This window comes from Sus scrofa, chromosome 6 (assembly GCF_054392235.1).
Source record: "Sus scrofa isolate SSC_HxYL_T2T_F1_AM1 chromosome 6, Sscrofa_HxYL_maternal_Yorkshire_Landrace_v2.0, whole genome shotgun sequence".
Classification (NCBI taxonomy): Eukaryota; Metazoa; Chordata; class Mammalia; order Artiodactyla; family Suidae; genus Sus; species Sus scrofa.
Window position 1 is genome coordinate 36,184,565 of NC_139388.1, and position 19,317 is coordinate 36,203,881.

Here is a 19,317-nt window from a genome sequence, read left to right on the forward strand (position 1 = left end):
ATGCATGAGCTGTTTTAGTTTTACTTCCATCGTGTCTAAAGACTAAATGAAGATTTCACACATTCACAGAAAAAGCTCCAGTTATGCACCTAGTCTTTAACCTTGAACATGGTAAAAAAGGACTGTCAGCAGTTACTCTTCATCTTCACATCCCTTTTTTTTTTTTTTAAGGGCCGTACCTGTGGCACATGGAACTTCCCAGGCTAGGGGGCAAATGCAGAGCTGCTGCTGCCAACCTACACCACAGCTTGTGACAACACTAGATCCTTAACCCACTGATCGAGGCCAGGATTGAACCCGTGTGTTCATGGATGCTAGTCGGGTTCGTTACCACTGAGCCCCAGTGGGAACTCCTTCACATCCCTCTTTTAATTAAAAGGAAAAGAGTGCTGAATGAAGGGTTTTTTTGGTTTTTTTCCCCAGATTTTGAAGAACCTAAAAAGACTGATGTTACTGAGTGTGGACCTGATGGGATTTGAAGCTAACTGGTATTTGATTATATATTATGTACATATTTTTTTTCACTCTTAACTTGGAAATGCTTTTCAGAAGATATTAAATATTTGTAAATTGTGTTTTTAATTAAACTTTGGAACAATTTTAATGTTCCAGAGATTGGGCTTCTATTAGGTAATAAAGCTGAACCTGGGACTGTGAGCTGTATTGTGCATCTCAGCTAAGTTACCCCTTTGCCTTTCCCTGGGGCTGAACTTCAGGATGAAGTGATAGAGAAAAGCTTGGTAATGAAGCAGCCTTTTTCATGACCCTCCATTGAAAGAAGTTTCCCCCAAATTGGGAGTTCCCATTGTGGTTCAGCAGAAACAAATCTGACTAGCATCCATGAGGCTGCAGGATTGATACCTGGCCTTGCTCAGTGGGTTAAGGATCCCGTGTTGCCAAGAGCTGTGGTGTAGGTTGCAGATGCAGCTCGGATCTGACAATGATGTGGCTGTGGTATAGGCCAGCGGCCACAGCTCCAATTCAACCCCCTAGCCTGGAAACCTCCATGTGCCACAGGTACAGCCCTAAAAAGACAAAAAAGGTTTCCCCCAAATCATTTAAATCCCTCATTTCCCATATTTGCTATGCTTCTCATTAAGGAAATTATAACCAAATGGTTCCTAACTTACTAGATTTCACCTTGGTGTTTTATTCAAAAAGTGGCCTGGTTGGAGTTCCCGTCGTGGCTCAGTGGAAACGAATCTGACTAGTATCCATGAGGATTCAGGTTCGATCCTCTGGTTAAGGATCCAGCGTTGCCATGAGCTGTGGTGTAGGTCACAGACATGGCTTGGATCTGGCGCTACCGCGGCTGTGGCGTAGGCCGGCAGCTGTAGCTCTGATTTGACCCCTAGTCTAGGAACCTCCATATGCGGGTACAGCCCTAAAAAGACAACAACAAAAAATGCCCATCCAGTGAGATATTCCATTGTTATACCATGAAAACAAATACACTTAAAATAACCTTAGAATTTACTAGTATGTTCCTTATATACCTGTTGGGAATGATGTCCTTTTGTAGGTGGATGAGGTGATTACGGGTTTATCACCACAGGAAAAAAAAAGAAAGAAAATGGAGTTTCACATCAGTAATTTTGTCTGGTGTTCCTTTTCGGTTTGTTTTTCCCATTTGTAAGAGGGTTATTCGGAACTATAGTAAAAGGATAAGCCAGGTAGGAGAACAACAGACTAAATCACCCTTGAATACATAAGGAAATCACCACGCTTAAAGGAAAGTTTACGTTTCTATTTACTGTTTCTCACAGGTCACTTATGCCTCTGCCATGTGCCTAAACTAATACTCATCTACTTTTATCTGAAATGCAGACGTCACGTGCCTGAGCAGCTTATGGTAGGAGACCATGAGATGTGGTCCTTTTCTATGTCCAGGCACTAGTTCTTAAGACCCTGCTCAGGCTGTATGGGTCCCATCTGTAAAACACCAAACACCAAGCGAGAAAGTGTTTTACTATTTTCTTGACTTTGAAAACTAACATTTAAAAGAACAAGTAGGGTAAAGGAAAATTGATTCTCTCAAGAGAGTTAAGATGACCTAATCTTTCAAAAATTTGTATATTCTTGAAAGCATATGCCAAGAGAGTTAAAAAATCAGTTCAAATATTTATGTTTGTTAAGTATAATTCCTGCAGTAACTTTAGATCTAGTTAGCTAAAGTAAGCTCCTGAAGACCAAGAAAACATTTAAATTCAAAACACTTTAGGATGGGGAGTTCCCGTCGTGGCGCAGTGGTTAACGAATCCGACTAGGAACCATGAGGTTTCGGGTTCGATCCCTGCCCTTGCTCAGTGGGTTAATGATCCGGCGTTGCCGTGAGCTGTGGTGTAGGTTGCAGACGCAGCTGGGATCCCGCGTTGCTGTAGCTCTGGTGTAGGCCGGTGGCTACAGCTCCGATTCAACCCCTAGCCTGGGAACCTCCATATGCCGCAGGAGCAGCCCTAGAAAAGGCAAAAAGACAAAACACTTTAGGATATACAGGTTTTTCAGATTACTAATTTAATATATGAAAAGCTAAACAAAGTAGAAACTCTGGTACTTTATAAAATGAAATAATAACATTTCGAAACAAATGTTACAGATCTATAAATATTCAGTATGTAGAATAACCCCTAGTCAATTGCATGTACTTTCTCAAAGCATATTTCTGTACATATACACAATTTATACAGTGGTTAATAATCTTTTTTGTTAGGAAATTTTCTTGCTAAGTACACCAGAAACCTTCATGTGTGATTTTCACTAGTGTCAGGGAGGCCCCCTTAGTAGAAACCTGAAGCCAGTCCCTGACCCATAGAGAAGGTCACTGTTAGAAAAGATGCTTGTCCTGTTGTAGAGCAAAATGACAGTTGTGGAGAAATGACCTGGTGATTGGCAAACAGATTTATAAAAAATAAGTGATTTTTACGGTCAGTTACACACTATGATCTGAACATCAGAAGCCCGAAACGTAATATTCTTACCTGAATACAGTGCTTTAATTAAAAATAAAAATAACATGAATGATTACCAATTATTTTTTAAACTCCCAACTGGGATAACTCTTGGAACAAAATAATTTGCATATTATGGGAGTAGAAATCTGTCCACCCCAGAGAGGCCAGCTCACTGATGTGTATCTACACCGTATCATCGACAGAACCTTCCTGACTCTCCAGGAGAGCCCTGCCGAACAGCCCTGGTCACTGCTGACTTTAACGGTATAGAGTTCAGCGTAGTACTCACCTGCAACCAGCACTTTACATGAAGAGTCTGGGTGTAAAAAGGCAGTTTAAGGCTTATTTCGCTTACCAGCATTTTTCACCCTAAAATTTCTTTAGGACAAGTTCTCGTGATTTATTCATACCTATTTCAGTTTCATGCAGCGCCTCAGAGCTGCCGCTAGTCCTCCCTTTTCCGTGCCTGGGGTGGGCCTCAGTCCAGAGCCTTCCATCCTGGGCAGACCCGGCTGCAGCTTGGGGTCATCTTTTGAAGTCTCACATATGCAAGAATTTCCATATAATTTCAGAGGAATTTGTGGATGACTTCTGGCTAAGAAACCCCGCTGTGTAGTGAGATTCAGCTATATATTCCAAATCCCGGGGACGCGCCGCGCTGGGTCGGAGGCAGTGATGTCCGTTTGGAGAAGGGAATGGGCAGTTTGGCTACTCCTCACCTGGCACCAGGTTGACTTCTTTTGACGCTTGGAGCTGAAGCGCTCTGAGACCCCGCCTTGCAGACCCGGCTCTTTCACCCGCCTAGATTCATTCAATTCAGAACAAGAACATCCCAGCACTTGTGCGAGGGCTGGGCTCCCCACATACGGGAGCCTCTACACGTAGATCCTCTCTGCCTGGAAGCTTCTCCCAGCCAGCCCTGAGGACTGAAGGAGAGAACCACAGGTTGTCCAAGTCCTCGACCCAGACTCCATTCCTTTCCAGTGCAAAGCCAAGACAGAGTCGGAGGTTGCAGAGGGCACTCAAAAACTCATGAGGAGTCGGGGAAGGGCTGAGAGCGTATACCTTTCCTCCTGGGCTCTGCTTATTGAACCTGACCTCAAAACGCCGGCTTCAGAGTTGTCCGATTCCGAGCCAAGGCTGTGCTGCCCTAGCCTTCCTGGTAGGATCCCCGCTCCTCAGCTCCATCCCACGCTTGAGCTCATCCCCTAAGCTCACACTGGAGGGAGGAGAGTGTGTCTGGCATCTCAGAAGTCATTAAAAAGGATAATACCTCCATTTAAAACAAACACATGCCAGAGGTGACGGGAAGTAAGAAGTGTCTGTTACGGGGTTTTCTCCCTATTGTTGGGAACCATTTATAGATTTAAAACACCGTTTCAACTCTGTTTGCCTGTATGAGAAATGTGGAATCTTATAGCTGGTCTGCTAGGGAGAAAGGGGTCATGTGTGTGTGTGTTCCAGGCCCACCATATCCTGGACCAGGAAAGAGGCATCTCCCCTGTGCAGCTCACAGGTGATGGGGGAAGAGGGGGGCGAGTGAGTGTGGGTGGCGGCATCTCTGGGTCATGGTCTAAGGTCTCCCCCACAGCACCTGGGGGAACGAGAGGCTAAAACTCACAAATGAGCCTTTCCCCGCTGTGTTGGAGCTGTGCAGGCGCCGACAGCACAGGGTTCTGGCTGCCTGTGTGTGGTGCAGCTCGGCGGTCACTTCAAGCCAGCATCTGGCACGGGTTCCAAGATTTCCTCCAGTGCAAGTCCGAGGAAGCCACGCACAGCCACCTGCCGGGGTGGTGATGGCCAGGGCCTGGGACTGCCCCTGTGACTGGAGGCGGGGGCTGAGCCGTCCTGTCTCTGGCTAGCTTCAGGGAAGATAATGGGCTTCCAGCATGTTACCAAAAGACCCTCAGTTCATCCCCAACCCTTGACACTTGGCCGTATCCGTGCAGACGAAGTAAGTCCTCAGTTCGCCTTTGCCTTTGACGTTAATCAGTCCTCGGCATTCGCAAGAATAGCCTAGTCCCTGGAGGATGGTACACGTCTCTTCTGTAACCTGGAAAGGAAAGCTGAGTCTTCAGAGGCTTGGAGGAACCAAGGGAAATCGGCCGACAGGAGCATACATGTCTGGTTTCCCTCAAGAATTTTGTGGCTCCAATCCCACAGCTGACTGATGCCAGGGAACGTCTCTCCCCCCGGGCCCAGGTTTCTTAGGTGAGTTCCTACCTGGATTTTCCCGAGCTCCCCAGTGCTCTCCATTCGACTGGCAACATTGACTGTGTTCCCCCAGATGTCGTACTGAGGTTTCCGTGCCCCAATCACTCCAGCAATCACAGGCCCGTGGTTTATGCCTGAAGGTAATGTTTGCAGTTGGCAGATCATAGAGGCAAAGCCTCAGGCCTGTAAGGCCACAGAATCCACCACCAACCACAGAAAGGGTTGACCACACACAAATGAGGGCTGGAAGGGTGCTTCCTGAGTCTGTGACGTGAGATGGGGAGTTGGTGCTGCGGCTGCAAGGAGGGTGCACCCTGGGCAGGCCGTTTTCAGACTTGGCTTTACTTGAGAAGAAGCCTGGGTCCAATGTTAACACTTTTCTTAGACCTAATCTCTTAAGGAGTGAATGGGCTTTGAGCACTGCCCCTTTTAGCTAACAGTGACTAGTTAGGTTAATAACTTGGCTTTGTTCTCAGTCTGTTTTAAGGTCACTTGTTTACAGCTAAGGGTTTGGGCTTTCCCTTCTCTGTAGCGATATAGTCCTATTGCAGCTTTCAAAGATAACTTCATAAATAGTATGCAAGGAAAGAACACTTAACCCACTTGCTGGTGTTGGAAGATCAGAGAGGGATTTCTGAAACTTCTCATAACAGATGGCAACATACACGGGGCAGAGTGGGGGCGTTGTCAGGAGCAGGGGGCCACACAGTCCCACCCAGAGCCCAGGCCCAGTCCGCTTTCCCCGGGCCTCACCCACTCGGAGGCGGAAGGAGTTGAAGGAGTGCCGGTTGATGCCATCCAGCTTGCTCATCAAGGCAGTGCTGAACTCCACCATGATGCCGATGTGGGCATGCTGCCGCTCCAGGTCCTGCAGAATGGGACGGCTCAGCTGTCACCCGACTTCCCACCTCCACCAGCCACGTGTCAGGTGGACCCTCCAGAGCACCTGACCTGGCATGTGCCAGCCAGGGTGTAAAACCCATGGTGGAGGCCACTGATGGGCAGAGATGTACCGAGGCGCCTCCACAGGGTCCAGGACCTGCTCCCCTCCCGGCAAGGGGCCTCCAAAGCCCCCCTCGGGCTGAGCCATGAGCTCCTTCGCCCTTCCCTCCGAGGACGGCACACCGGGAGGCACTCCCTTTAAGGGAAGTTGGGGCCATCTACTGAATTTCCCTCATTTGCGGCTGGATGGGGAGGCCACCAGATTACTGAGTACCTGGTTCTCGTGCCCTGAGGGGATGCTGAGCCCTGCAGCTGCCATGTACGTGCTGCCGATGGTCTTGATCTTCTCCACGCCACTGAACTTGGGCTTTAACAGAAGCTGTGGGATGAAGGAAGGCGGGGCCATACAAGGGGGCTGCAGCCCGGCCTGCTCGGGTTCTGAGAAGGGCTGAGGAGTCCCTTCCACCACCACTTCTAATGCAGCTGGTCCCTTCCCTTTTGAGGTCACACCTCCGCACAGGTGGGGACACAATCCCTAGGTTCTCTCCCGGCTCCTCTGCTTGTCTCTGCTCCCTGACATTCCCGGTCTCTTCCTTGTCTCCATTCTCATCTGTCTCACTCCACTGAGGCGCTAACACACCACTTAGCAGTGTCTACACAGGCATGTCAATTATTTGTCTGCAGCTAAGAGCTAAGCCCAAACTGAGTGACTTCCTCTGAAGCAGGTTGATAGCATAGGCTCGGCAGGAAATCGGACTGTTCTTTGAGGACCTGTCTCTAACCTAAGCACGCTGCGCCTCACAAATGTAACAAAATACTTACTGAAGAGGCAAAAGGGCAAGTGTGTGTGTACTTTTTTTAATTTGTGTGATGTGTGCTCCCCCGGAGGGAGCTGCAGCCCGGGTGCCACCCTGCCCCCTGCAGCTCAGGCCTGGCGGGCCCGTACCTCGTCAAAGTCAGCGATGATCTCGTTCAGCAGGCGCAAGCACTCCAGCCCTTCCTTGTTGACGTCGCACTCCGTGTAGAACACTTTAAAGTCCGGCACGGAGGCAAACATGACGCACACGCAGTCGTAGGACTGATGGTACCAGTCCTGGATGGATGGGAGTGGGGAAGAAGCGGGACCCTGTGACCCCCGGCCTCCTGAGGGGCGGGAGCAGACTGGGAGGCGATGCCTCGAGCCCAAGGAGCGGGTGCTGGGGGGATGGGGGCGCTGAGCAGCGGTCCTACCCCCCCCCCCCGGCCCCCCAGCTGCGGCCGTGATAAAAGGGAGATTCAGAATCAGCTAGTCAAGGAGGCTCGGGCTCCAGCTGGCACCTGGGTCTGCACAGCTGGACTCCAGGACCCCCAGGTAGCAGAGGTTACAATCAGGAGGCCTGGGTTCTATACCCACTGGGCCCGAGTTTCTGTATCTATAAAACTCACTGCTACACAGAATGGGTAGAAATGCATTTTTTCATCAACAGATGGCCCAGGTTACATACACCTGGACGTTTGATCCTGCAGCAGTCCTGCCAGCCCCATTTTACAGATGTGAAAATCAGGGCCCAGCAATAAGATACCTTGTCCGTGATCACACTGGAACCCAGGCCTCTGATGCCAAAGCCTGGGCGCTTGGGTGAAGCCGAGAGCCACGGACACCAAGGGCAGACAGCACCGAGTGGCTCTGAGGCCCCTCCACAGCATGCATGTGTGCCCTCGGCCTCCCCACCCTAGTGTCAGCCCCTTTCTTGCCCACACCTCGTTTAACTTGTCACCAATGAAGTGGGCGGCCACGTGGGCTGGCAGGACATTCTCTAGAAGAAGGCGGTTCACGTTCTCCATGGTTTCAAACTCCTCGTGTTCCTTCTTGAACTTCTTCTTCCACAGACAATCCAAGCGGCAGTAATAGTCGATCTGCGGACAGCGGTTGGGGACCATCAGTGTCCCAGCCGCAGGGAGCTCAGGCCGACCACACAGGCCAAGCAGCTGGCAGGTCATGCTTATCACCCTGGGGGCTATGGAACCAGCCCCTCAGCACTACCCTGTGCCAGGGTAAATGTCTCCAACTCAACAGCCATCCCCCAGTGACTTTACAACCCTAGTCAGCCAGGACTCAAGTGACCCACAGGATTAAATGTCACTCTGTCCTGATGGGAGTTAAGGACACTTACTCAGGACCTCTGACCCAGGGGCCGGAGTGGCCCTGAAGACTGCTGTCTTGGGTGCTGCTCCAAACCCAAGGCAGCCTGACCACCCCCCGTCGTCTCTCCAAGTAGGAGATAAAAGCAGCTCTGTTGAGCTGGGCTGCGGTACCTGTCTGGAGAGCATGATGAGGGTGGCGTAAAACAGGACCAGGTAGAAATTGATCATTGTCTTCAGATCCCATGAGCAGGAAGGGGAGCTGCTGGATGGGGAGGAGAAAGGCAGGCGTCATCCCAGGTCCCCCTAAAGCCCCCCGGGGCGCAGGAGGCGGCGTGGGGCCCGGACACAGTGCCAGCCCGTGGGAAAGTGAACAGACGGAGAGGGCTGTCCTCAGAGCTCACAGGGGGACTTCAGGTTGTAAAGGAAAGAGGGCTGGGGGTGGAGGTTGACAGGGAGGCGGGGAAGGCATCCCTGAGGTGGCATCTGGGTGACAAGGAATAGCCAGAGCCAAGGCTAGAGGAAAAAAAGGCACCCCAGGCAGGCAGGGGAGCAGCCCAAGGTGAGCAGTGTTCGCAGGTCAGCAGGAGGAATCTGCAGGTGCAGGCCAGACCCACAGGAGCGACCTTGTCCTGGGTCCCAGGTTCCTACCTTTTAGTTCAAGGGGAGCCAGGCCCCTCTCCTCAGACCAGTGGCCCCAGAACACACACACACACACCAGCCCCTCCCATGCTTTCCAGGAACAGACAAAAGACAGATCTCGAGATCTAGGACGTGGCTCAAAGCAGGGGACTGGGCTAGAGCTGAAACCTCTGCCACCCCACCCCCGGGCTGGCCTAGAGACAGGATGACCCAGTGACCTCCTGGGACCGGGTTTGGGGAGGCGGGAATGAGTCACACTCAGCTCTGAGTGCTGCAGACCTGGGGCCTGAGCCCATCACTTCTGCAAAATGGAAACCAGGCCACCAGCCAGCCCACCCCCAGGGTGTCCAGAGGGGACTGTGAATGCAAAAGCAGCTTAGTTTAAAATGACACTGAGACGAAACAAAAAGTGCTACCGTGGGCCACAGTCACGACGGGTACTAGGACAGCGTCCTGGTGATAAATGACCTGGGCCTACCTGAAGGTGCCATTGGTCTTGGTGAGGTTGCCCAGGCTATGGCCACAGCAGTCCCACTGCCAGCATGGGGAGATGTTGAAGAGCACCAGGTAGGCCACCAAGGCCACTGTCAACAGCACGACCTTTAGCTCCAGGCTCATCCTCAGGAAGACAGAGCAAGCAATGAAGGCCAGGATGCAGCTGCAGGTGTAGTACTGGAAAGACAGGGACGTTGGTCACCCCACCATCTCCCGTCACCAAGAGGCACCTCCTGAACCAGTGATCACCAAACGGAGGGACACCTTTAGCCGCGGGGGAATCCATGAAGAGCAGGGTGTCTTCAGCATCGCTTGCCTGGCTGACCTCCCTTAATAAGGAGCAGGTAACGGAATCTAAAACTTTCTAGGAGTTCCCATCGTGGTGCAGCAGAAACAAATCCGACTAGGAACCATGAGGTTGCAGGTTCAATCTCTGGCCTCGCTCAGTGGGCTAAGGATCCAGCGTTGCCGAGAGCTGTGGTGTAGGTCACAAATGTGGCTCGGATCCAGCGTTGTTGTGGCTGTGGTGTAGACCGGCAGCTGTAGCTCCAATTCGACCCCTAGCCTTGGAACCTTCATATGCCATGGGTGCGGCCCTAAAAAGCAAAAAAAAAATTACAGTAAAAAAATAAAAAATAAAACTTTCTAGTATTGTGTGCTTTATACTGTATTTTTACTCTCACTTATTGCAAGTGAACGTACTTAAAGGAAAAAAATATAGTAAATAAGAACACAGGTGGTGTGGAGTTCCCACTATGGCTCAGCGGTAATGAATCCAACTAGTATCCGTGAGGACAAGGGTTCAATCCCTGGCCTTGTGGGTCAGGATCCGGTGTTGCCGTGAGCTGTGGTGTAGATTGCATAAGCAGGTCCAATCCTGTGTTGCTGTGGCTGTGGTGTAGGCCGGCAACTGCAGCTCCAATTTGACCCCTAGCCTGGGGACTTCCATATGCCACCAGTGCGACCTTAAAAAAAAAAAAAAAAAAAAAAGAATGCAGGTGGTGTTTGACTGTGACAAGGTCAGGGCAGTGGTCTGAGTTCTGCCATGAGCTGGCCCCTCCCAAAGTGCATCCCCGCCCATGTTACTCTCCTGCTCAAGATCACGGTGTGGCTCCCCAGTGCCACCAGACTAGAGACCAAGCTCTTCACCCTGGCACTCAGGTTCCACCTGGAGCTGAATCTAAGCTACCTCTGGCCGCATCTCCCAATCCCCTGAAACCCGCTTTGCCCACTACCTGCCATGCCTTTTTCCCACTGTCCCCTCCCCCATCCCCCATCCCATAACCTCTCTGCTCTTTTAGAGACCAGCTCAAGTTCACCACCACCCCCTCAAGTCCCACAGCCCTCTTCCTGTCTGGAAGGGCACTCTAGACCGTTTCTGGTGTCAGCCACCTGCGCCCAGACCTGGCTCCACCGCCTGTGAGACAAATCCATCAACCCCTCTGCACCCGCTTCCCCATCGATGATGTGGGGCTCATGACGGGAGTGTCAGGAGACACCCACCAGCACAGGGCGCTCCCACTATGACCCAGCTACCAGACTCCTGAGCCCCACCCCGCCCAGCTCACTCTGCATCCCCAGGTGAGGCCAGACACCCGCGAGCTCAGGTGCTCAGCCTGTTCCGAGCACGTGCATGGCATTCGGCATGAGGACTCATGGTGCCCGAGGGACACACTCACCGGGAGGAGCTGACACAGGATCCTCTCCCGGCTGCTCACAGTCCTCAGGCCCGTCTCATTCCCAGCAAGCAGCCCCGGGGCTGGGAAAGGCATCAGCGGCTACAGAAAAGACAGGTGCCCATGAGGGCGGTCTGGGGGTTCCAGGCCTGCCCAGAGGGCAGGACGAAGGACCTGGAGGGGCCAGGGGGTGGGCCCGGGCTTCTGCAGGCACTGTGGGCATCTCCTGCAGGTCCAGTTCTAAGCCCAGCTGGAGCCATGGAGCCTCAGGGTCTCACCACAGCCCAGAGTCGTGCAGAGAAAGCATACAAAGGAAGCTGCCTGGACCCACCCCAGAGCCCTGGAGGCATTTTCAAGGAGCCCTCTTCTCCCCAAGTGACGTGGAGGGAGGTGGTCACAGAGTCACAGAGTGCAGGTGGCACGGAGGTGGGGGAGAGAGATGCTGGCTCTCGATGTCAGAGCAGGGAGGAACCGGCCGAGACAGGTGCATCTCAGCACAGAACACATGAGCCCAGCCTGAGAAGCCGGGTCCTTAGGGTCCCTGGCGAGGAGGCTGGGTCTCAAAGAGGCTGGGACAGGGGCTCCTCAGGGCCCAGGCAGGAAGACTGAATGTCAAGGACACCAGTGGCTCCAGACATCTCGGCCTGTGGGCTAAGCACATGCGCACTCCAGGGCCCCAGGTCCTTAGACAGAAAACACAGGGTGATGAGCTCAGAGCCACCACAGGAACCACGCAGGGCCTGCCCACAGGGCTCCGAATCCGGTCACACCAGATGCCGCTTTTAGGCAACAGGATTATAGGATTCTAGAATCTGTAGGTTCCCAGCATCAAAGACTGACTCCCTCCACCCGGGAAGCATGCACAGCCACCAGGCCCGCCTTTCCTGCCCCCAGAACCCACCAGGTTGACAACAGCGATGGCGAGCAGGCTGCCGATGGTCAGGACGGCCAGGGACACCCGCAGCAGGGGCTGCGTCTCCACACTCTCGGAGATGGCTCGGAGCGTCCCCCGGGCTGGGCAGCACCTCTGTGAATCATAGAGTCAAGTCACCCATCACCCACACCCAGACATGGAGGGGGAGCCTGCAGGAGGCCTGGCCCAGGAGACCCACAGCCCCAGGACCCAGCAGGTGTGAGAGCTCTGCTGGGGAGAGTTAGCAGGTGCTGTGCCACCTGGCCCACGGCTCAGGACATGTGTGGTGTGCAGACAAAAGGGCCATCCCCACCTCTGGGGCCAGGGACAGCCAGAGCTACTTGGGGACTCCTGGCACCCAGGAAAGGGAATCCTGGGAGAAGCTTCCAGAGCAGGCAGCAGACTGTCCTCCAGGTGGAGAGGCAGAGCTCAGGGGAAGCGGGTGGGGCAAGGAGGGGAGAGGGGCAGGGGCTCGCACCGCCACAGCCCCAGCACCCAGTGGGGCTGGCCGGCTGCTCCGTTAGGGGTCTCCCCACTCACCAAGAACCTGTCGGCAAAGCACAAGCCCAGCACCAGCCCCAGCAGGCAGGCCACCACCCCAAAGGACACGCCCAGAGCCGCCATCCTGCAAAGGAAGGAAAAACCTCAGTTCTGGGGGACCCTCTGCTCAGGGCCGAGCCACAGGCGAGCTCCCAGCCCCTCAGTTCGCCTTCCGCCCCGACCCAAACGGCTACCCTACTCTCAGCCAAAGGGGGTCTTTGAACACTGTGGTCCAGCTGCCCCACGAACAATGCACGAGGCCTGGCCAAGACATGAAGATCAAGATCAATGTCCCATCTGCCTTTCGGGGCCAAGTTACAGGAAATGAGTGATTGCACAGCCTTTCGACTCCTGTCTGGCACGAAGGACCATCCAGCGTTCCCTGTCTCACCTCTTAGGCACATCCTGAACCACAATCCTCGTGGAGCCTTTAGCCTAACCATCCTCCCAGAAGCTGCCATGTAGCTGACCTTCCTCCCTGGGACCTCAGCCTCCTGTCCCTGCCCTCGCCACACCAACAGGGCCCTTTGGCAGAAGCATGCATCCCTGTGGCTCCTGCGTACTGGTCGCCGACCCTGGATAAGGCATTAACCCCTGGTCCCTCCGTTTCCCACGGTAAGAGGGAGATGGTGGCGGCTACAGCTTGAGGCATCAGCCCTTCCAGGCATTCGAACACCTGAGGGAGGAGTCACAAAGAGAAATGCCAGCCGGGCCACACAGACACCTGGGGACTTTCAAGGTGACAGGCATCTGGGAGGGGGGAGGCCTGCAGCTTAGGAGACCAAGCACATTCAATTAAAACAAAATAAAAGTTGGCAACTCCGGGTGAGGGGACCATAATGCCTGGTCTGGTTCCGGGGCTCCAGGGTCTAAAAGTACCAACTCTGACAGCCAGCTCCTTCCTGCGGGTTTTCCTGTGGGTTCTGCAAGGTCCATCCCTCCTAGCCTGAACCCGTGGACTTGACCTTCCCCGGACCGACCTGGGCATCAGCAGGACATGGATGAGCAGGATGCAGACGAAGACCAGGCCGGCACAAGCGAAGTAGTAGCGGGCCCGGGGGATGGGCGCCAGGCGGTACTGGGGGCGACAGAGACCGTGAGGGGTGACCAGCAGGCTGAGACCCCCACCTGCAGGGTCACTTGCTCTGACCCCTTCTCAGGTCTAGTTAATCATCTGAGAAAAAAACACCTTACACCCCCCACCTCGACCTCCAGGTAATGCTGTTACATCGTCATGAATTAATATGTGTTTCCATCTTGCAGTTTCTCTTTCATATTTAGAGGGGCTGCCTTTCCCTCCCCCACCCTCTCAGGTCTCTGACTTTATTTCCAGGTTCCTGGAAAAGCCCGTAGCCCAAGTCCATGGACGAGACACAAACATGAGCTCTGGGGCTGCTGTGACCAGGGCCAGTGGCGGGTCTGTCCTCACCCCAAACCAAGGAGTACGGTCAGGCCTGAGCCCCGACCTGTCGGGTGCCCGCCCCTCACCAGGCCCCTGGCTCAACAGCTCAGGCCCCAGCGCTCTGGCTGCAGATGAGCAAACTGAGGCTCAAGGGAGCCCGTAGCCGGGCCAGGTCCCAGAGCCAGCAGAAGGCCCGCCCGGCGGCTCTCCTGTGAATACACCTGCCTCCAGGTCCCAAGCTCTTCATCGAGGGAGCCCCCCAACTCAGGGAGCCCCCCGGTCCTGGAGGCTGAAGCGGCAGAGAGGCCCAAGCACCAGAGCCATGGGCTAGTCCACCCTCTTTGGGCCACACCTGCAGCCAAGACACGCCAAACCTTCGAGTCTGTGAAATAGGCACCAGCGCCCACTTGAGCCAGCAGGGTGATGGCGGAATGACACTTATGTGTGCCCTGGATGCTGCCAGAACCAGCAGGCACTCATAGGTAAGTAAATGGTCACTAGTGGGACAAAAGCATGGTGTCACAGCAGCCAGACAGGAGAACATGTCAGGTCCCACCAATGGTGATGCCAGGTTTGCAGCTCTTTCCTAAAAAGGCCGACACTGTCAGCCAAAGGTGGGCCTGGCCCTTATCCGCTGAGGTTCTGGCATCTGAAGAGATGGCCCCAACCCAACTGGGCACACCACCAACAGGCACGTTGTCAGGTACCGGGTGAGGCCCACTAGGAAGAGAACCCAAACAGGGCCGGACTGAGTCCCATCCCCACCTCGACGGCAGCTGCAGTGACTCCTCAGCACCCTTCCTGAGCAGACCTCGCGGGGGTGCTGGCTGTCCGGTGGCTGACACTCCACACCCTACCAGCCCATTCCTGGGGCTGCTCAGAAGTCCTCACCTCTCGCTCAAAGCCCTTCTCCAGGAAGATGGACCCAAAGGTGGAGAAGTCATCAGACTTGGCGCAGCAGGGCCTATGGGGCAGCAGACACAGGCGGTGAGAAGGGGAGTCAGGGAAGCAGGGGTGGGGCCCACCCTTGGGGGGGAGGGGGGCAGGGGGCACAGGGGTAGAGGACCGGGCCCACCCTTGGGAGGCAGCACCATGGACACACCTGGTCCTGGGCCACACACAAAGCAAGCCACGTGGGGGGACCTCTTGGAGGGGGACGGGGCGAGCAGAGGTCTCAGTGCCTCACCTCGTGGAACTGAGCCCCTCGATGGCCGACAACATCTCATCATCGGACGAGTCATCCTCCGACCGCCCCTTGAGGGAGGCACTTCTGCAATCAGACACCCACAACTGCAGAGCCCCAGGGACCTACATCCACCTGCCCAGAGGCAGGGGTGTGGACGAGATGACTCACCCAAGTGGAGCTCCCAGATGCCAGAGGGAGGTCCCAGAGCCTCGTGCAGGATGGCGGAGCCACAGGAGGGTCCCAGGGAAGGCCCAGCAGCCCACAGCGTCACTTAGACAGCCAGCAGCCCAGCAACAAGCAGAGGGCATACCCCAGCCCCCGGTCCAAGGCCTCGTCCACTCATCCCCAGGGTTCCCTCTCCCCAGCCCCGCTGACTCCATACAGGATGGGTATACAACAGGCACTCAATCTTTGTGAAGTTCTGGGTCCTAGAAACACTCAGACCCCAGCCACAGCCAAACCCACAGTCAGGGCTGGGCCTCATGGAGCTGCCCTCCTGGACAAAGGCTGGTCAGGGCCGCCTGCCTAGAGGAGGGGACAGGGGCAGGAAGTCAGGGAGGCAGGGGGACAAGGTACGCACCTGTCAGGGGCCCAGTGGCGTCTCAAGGGAATGGCCTGGAAAGGAAGGGAGCGGGAGATGGTTATTTTCCAGGATACAGGGCCTGGGTCTACCATCTCCAGCCAGCCTGGAGCATTGGCCAAATGCCTTCACTGCCCCAAGTGCCCCAGAAAGGAGGGAGGGAGGCAGGGCAGGGCTCAGAACCCCTCTGCAGATGATAAATGTGAGCCTGGGCTGCAAGGACGCCCTTAGCACGTGCTCTCCTGCCCCCTTCCCAGGGTCCCTGTTCCCAGCTCTCTGGGGGGAGGGGTCCCACCTTAGGCCTCCGCCCATTGAGGACAGGCATCTCGTTGCTGCTCACACTTTCCCGCTGGTTGAGGTGAGCGAAGGGCCGCGCTGCCCCCCAGGACTCCAGGTATCGGGTCATGCGCACGGATGCCCGCATCTTCAGGGTCGAGTCCCCCTTGCTCCTGGGGAGGTGTTGGCTGGGCTGGGGTGGCTGCTGGCTCTGCAGGAGACACAGACACCACCTGTCCCACCCCTTCCCTCTCTGGCCAGGAAGTGGCAGCCACCCGCATCCTGCTTCCCCAGAAACACAATGCTGCCCTGAGGACAGGGCCATAGGACAAAAGGGGGACATGGCCAAAAAATAAAAAAAAAATAAAAAATAAAATGTAAAAATAAAAAAGGTTGCTGGGTCTGCAGCCCCTTCAGGATGGACGTAAGCCCAGTGCATTCCTTGGTTGGGCTGGGGGGATGCCCCAGCTCAGGGCCCTGTCCCTGCCTCAGGCACAGCTGTGCATGCCCCTCGGACCCTCCACTGCCCCAGGGCAGGAGGTGGGTAAAGGTCCTAAGCCCGAAGGCTGCACGTGACCCGTGAAGCCCCTCGGCCCCTCCCTGTGGAGGCAGCCCAGGGAGACGGCGCCCAGGGAAGCCACAAGCATCCTGCCCTGCCCACCCACATGTGGCTGGCACATGTCCCTCCTGCAGGAGCAGCTGGGAGGAAGAGGAGTGCTGGCCAGCAACCCGGAGAGATGGCCAACCCAGGGGCTGCCCCCTCGGCCCCCTTCCAGGGCCAGCATTCCAGAAGGTTCCACCTGAACAGCCCCCAGACTACAGCCTGGGTCCACTACGTGCCACATGCCTGCCGTGGCCATGTCAGGGACACAGTGGCTTAGCCAGGCCCTGAATGAGGGGCCCAGCCCCACGTCCTTCTCCCTCCCACTCCGACAACCCCAACCTGCCTGGGACCATTCTCAGCTGGCAAGGCCAGGCAAGCCTGGAAAAGGGGGGAGGGAAGCGAAAGACCCCCACACCCCCCAGAAACAAGCTTGGGCCACCTCAAGGCCTGTTGCCACCCCCACCCCCTAACATATCTGCCTCCACGAGTCCCCGTCTCTGCAATTCCCACAAACGCCCAGATGAACCAGCACCTACAGCCACAAACACTCGTTAAGCCACAAGCGGCAGCTTTCCTGGAAACGTCTTGCCTCCTTCTGGGATAGAAACATTTTTAAAGCCTGAGCTGCGTCTGTCTGCCAGACCTGAGGCAACAGCCTGGAACTCAGCCCTTGGGAGGAGATCCCAGGGTCCCGAGAATGAGCTGTGCCCTGAGATGAGTGACCTGCCCGGGGAGGGGGCATTTCTTGGTCTCCTCCACTGTCAGCAGTTCTGCTGGCATGGCCTCCAGCCGTTCAAGGTCAAAATCACTGGCACTTCTCTCTTAGGGCAGGGAAGCCAGACACCCCGGCTCCCTGGAAATTAAATGTCTACTGAAGATCCATTTGTTCTGAGTAAAAACACCCCCAGTTCAGAAGTGGGGCTCAGGAGTTCCCATTGTGGCTCAGTGGAAATGAACCCAACTAGCATCCACGAGGATGCAGGTTCAATCCCCGGCCTCACTCAGTGGGTCAGGGATCCAGCATTGCCATGAGCTGGGGTGTAGGTTGCAGATGCAGCTCAGGTCCCACATGGCTATGGCTGTGGCTGCGGCCAGAAGCTGTAGCTCCGATTCGACCCCCAGCCTGGGAGCCTCCATATGCTGCAGGTGCAGCCCTTAAAAAAAAGAAAGAAAGAAAGAAAGAAGTGGGGCTCAGGGAGGGCACCTGCAACCCTCACTGTCCCCTCTGGACACTCTTCCCCAAGGCCTAACACCTGTAAGCCTATAGAAACCAGAGCCGGGAAAAGACCGCCCCGCCCACAACAGGAGGTGCCCTTGAGCATCCGTGCGGTGCACGCTGTGCAGTCATGAGGAGAGACGAGGGCGGCCTCTGTGCACAAAACCTCTGTCCGTGGGTGAAGAAGACAAGGTACGTCCTGGTGGGGGTGCGCTACCTTCTGGGGAGGGCAGAGTCTTTCCAGCTACTTAAATGCACACAGACACCTCCGGAAGTACTGGGAACTCACCACACTGGTCCCCTTTAGGGGGGGATGAGCTGGCTACAGAGGGGGATGCTCGGAATGCTTTCTACAACATGCCCTTCGTGTGTTTTGAATTTCCAACTATGCAAATGAATAAAATTAAACCAAGAGAGGGGAAGGTAGCACTGCCAGATAAAATACAGGCTGTGCAGTGAACCTGGTGCAAGACACTTGTGCTAAAACCGTCTCTGCTGTTCATCTGCAACCCGAGCCTGGGCGTCCTGGGTCCTACCTGCCCATCTGACGTCCCTGAGGGGTGGGTTCTAGGGCTACACCTGCCGCCCCCTGGGGTGGGGTCAGGGGCTCTGCTTCATTCATTCATGAGCTCTGTGGGCCCCTGCTTCATGCCAGGTTGTTGTTCTAGGCATGGGGGTTGCACCCTGTAGAAAAGGGACCCCCACCCAGAGTCTGCCCACGTGGAGCCCCGACTGACAACGAACAAGTGCAAAGGATACACAGGAGCACCTGGGACAGAGGGAAGAGGGCCCTGGGCACTGGGAGCAGCAGTGGCAAGGGTCCTGGGGCGGAAGAGCCTGGCAGTGGAGGGACAGGAGGATGGCACAGGGCTGGGGGGGAAGGAAGCGGGGTGGTCAGAGAAGTGGGTGGGGCGCAGAGCTGTGGGTACAGGGTGACGGGCTGGGAACAGTTCCCAAGGTACCCCAGAGGGGTTCCCCAGATGCCAACTCAGCATCGCGGGGGCAACATCAGCAGGATGAAGCCTGAGGGGGTCGGAGAGGCTCACAGGCTGGCCCTCTGCTCCCCTGGAGACTGGCAGGGGAGCCAGCCCTGAGGACGGCCAAGGCCAGAGGGAGAGGGGGCTGGAAAGAGCCAGCCACAGCCAGCATTCTTGAGCAAGCCCCGCGGGTGATTCACGGAGGGCCGAGGGCCGCCAGGCGGCTGGCCTCCCACGGACCAGAAAGAATGGCCCCTGCAGACACAGGCAGGCCGGGGGGCAGGACCAGGGGCCACCCGCCTAGAAACAGCCCCACGGCCTCCGCCACCACAGGGTCCTGAAGAAGGCGAGGCCCACAGAGAAGACGGAGACACCAGCCAGGCAGGCGGACACGGCGGGGCCCCCGGCCATGGCCCGACGCTCATCCAAAGCGTGTTTTTAAAATGCGTCTTTGGGAAATCTGGAAGATTAGTGACGACCTCATGGAAAATAAACTGAGAGTGACTATTATTTCTAGAATGTCCATGATGCACCCAGTTCACGGCGAGGGCTCGGCCCAGATTAGCTGGTGCTCCTCCTGAG

The 19,317-nt window shown here is 55.4% G+C and overlaps 2 protein-coding genes across 30 annotated transcripts in view; one reads left to right on the forward strand and one right to left on the reverse strand.

The window, feature by feature from the left end:
* The window catches only part of BRD7 (bromodomain containing 7), a 41,604-nt gene extending 40,947 nt beyond the window's left edge, over positions 1 to 657 (forward strand). For both annotated transcript variants that reach the window (XM_021094213.2, XM_021094214.2), the window contains one exon: positions 424 to 657. In XM_021094213.2, the coding sequence (XP_020949872.2) occupies positions 424 to 479 (56 nt within the window). In that variant the 3' untranslated portion in view covers positions 480 to 657. The remainder of the gene's footprint in view (positions 1 to 423) is intronic.
* A 1,840-nt stretch (positions 658 to 2,497) lies between these two features.
* Positions 2,498 to 19,317, reverse strand: part of ADCY7 (adenylate cyclase 7) — a 66,266-nt gene continuing 49,446 nt past the window's right edge. For 16 of the 28 annotated variants that reach the window (XM_084960317.1, XM_021094204.2, XM_021094206.2 and 13 more), the window contains 16 exons: positions 15,958 to 16,149; positions 15,663 to 15,697; positions 15,083 to 15,166; positions 14,788 to 14,860; positions 13,475 to 13,572; positions 12,495 to 12,579; positions 11,943 to 12,068; positions 11,045 to 11,143; positions 9,349 to 9,542; positions 8,403 to 8,493; positions 7,848 to 8,003; positions 7,054 to 7,200; positions 6,382 to 6,486; positions 5,919 to 6,033; positions 5,175 to 5,299; positions 2,498 to 5,004 (listed from right to left, as the gene is read on the reverse strand). In XM_084960317.1, the coding sequence (XP_084816443.1) occupies positions 4,858 to 5,004; positions 5,175 to 5,299; positions 5,919 to 6,033; positions 6,382 to 6,486; positions 7,054 to 7,200; positions 7,848 to 8,003; positions 8,403 to 8,493; positions 9,349 to 9,542; positions 11,045 to 11,143; positions 11,943 to 12,068; positions 12,495 to 12,579; positions 13,475 to 13,572; positions 14,788 to 14,860; positions 15,083 to 15,166; positions 15,663 to 15,697; positions 15,958 to 16,149 (1,872 nt within the window). In that variant the 3' untranslated portion in view covers positions 2,498 to 4,857. The remainder of the gene's footprint in view (positions 5,005 to 5,174; positions 5,300 to 5,918; positions 6,034 to 6,381; positions 6,487 to 7,053; positions 7,201 to 7,847; positions 8,004 to 8,402; positions 8,494 to 9,348; positions 9,543 to 11,044; positions 11,144 to 11,942; positions 12,069 to 12,494; positions 12,580 to 13,474; positions 13,573 to 14,787; positions 14,861 to 15,082; positions 15,167 to 15,662; positions 15,698 to 15,957; positions 16,150 to 19,317) is intronic. The other 12 variants (XM_084960323.1, XM_084960328.1, XM_084960324.1 and 9 more) reach the window with 1 other exon arrangement.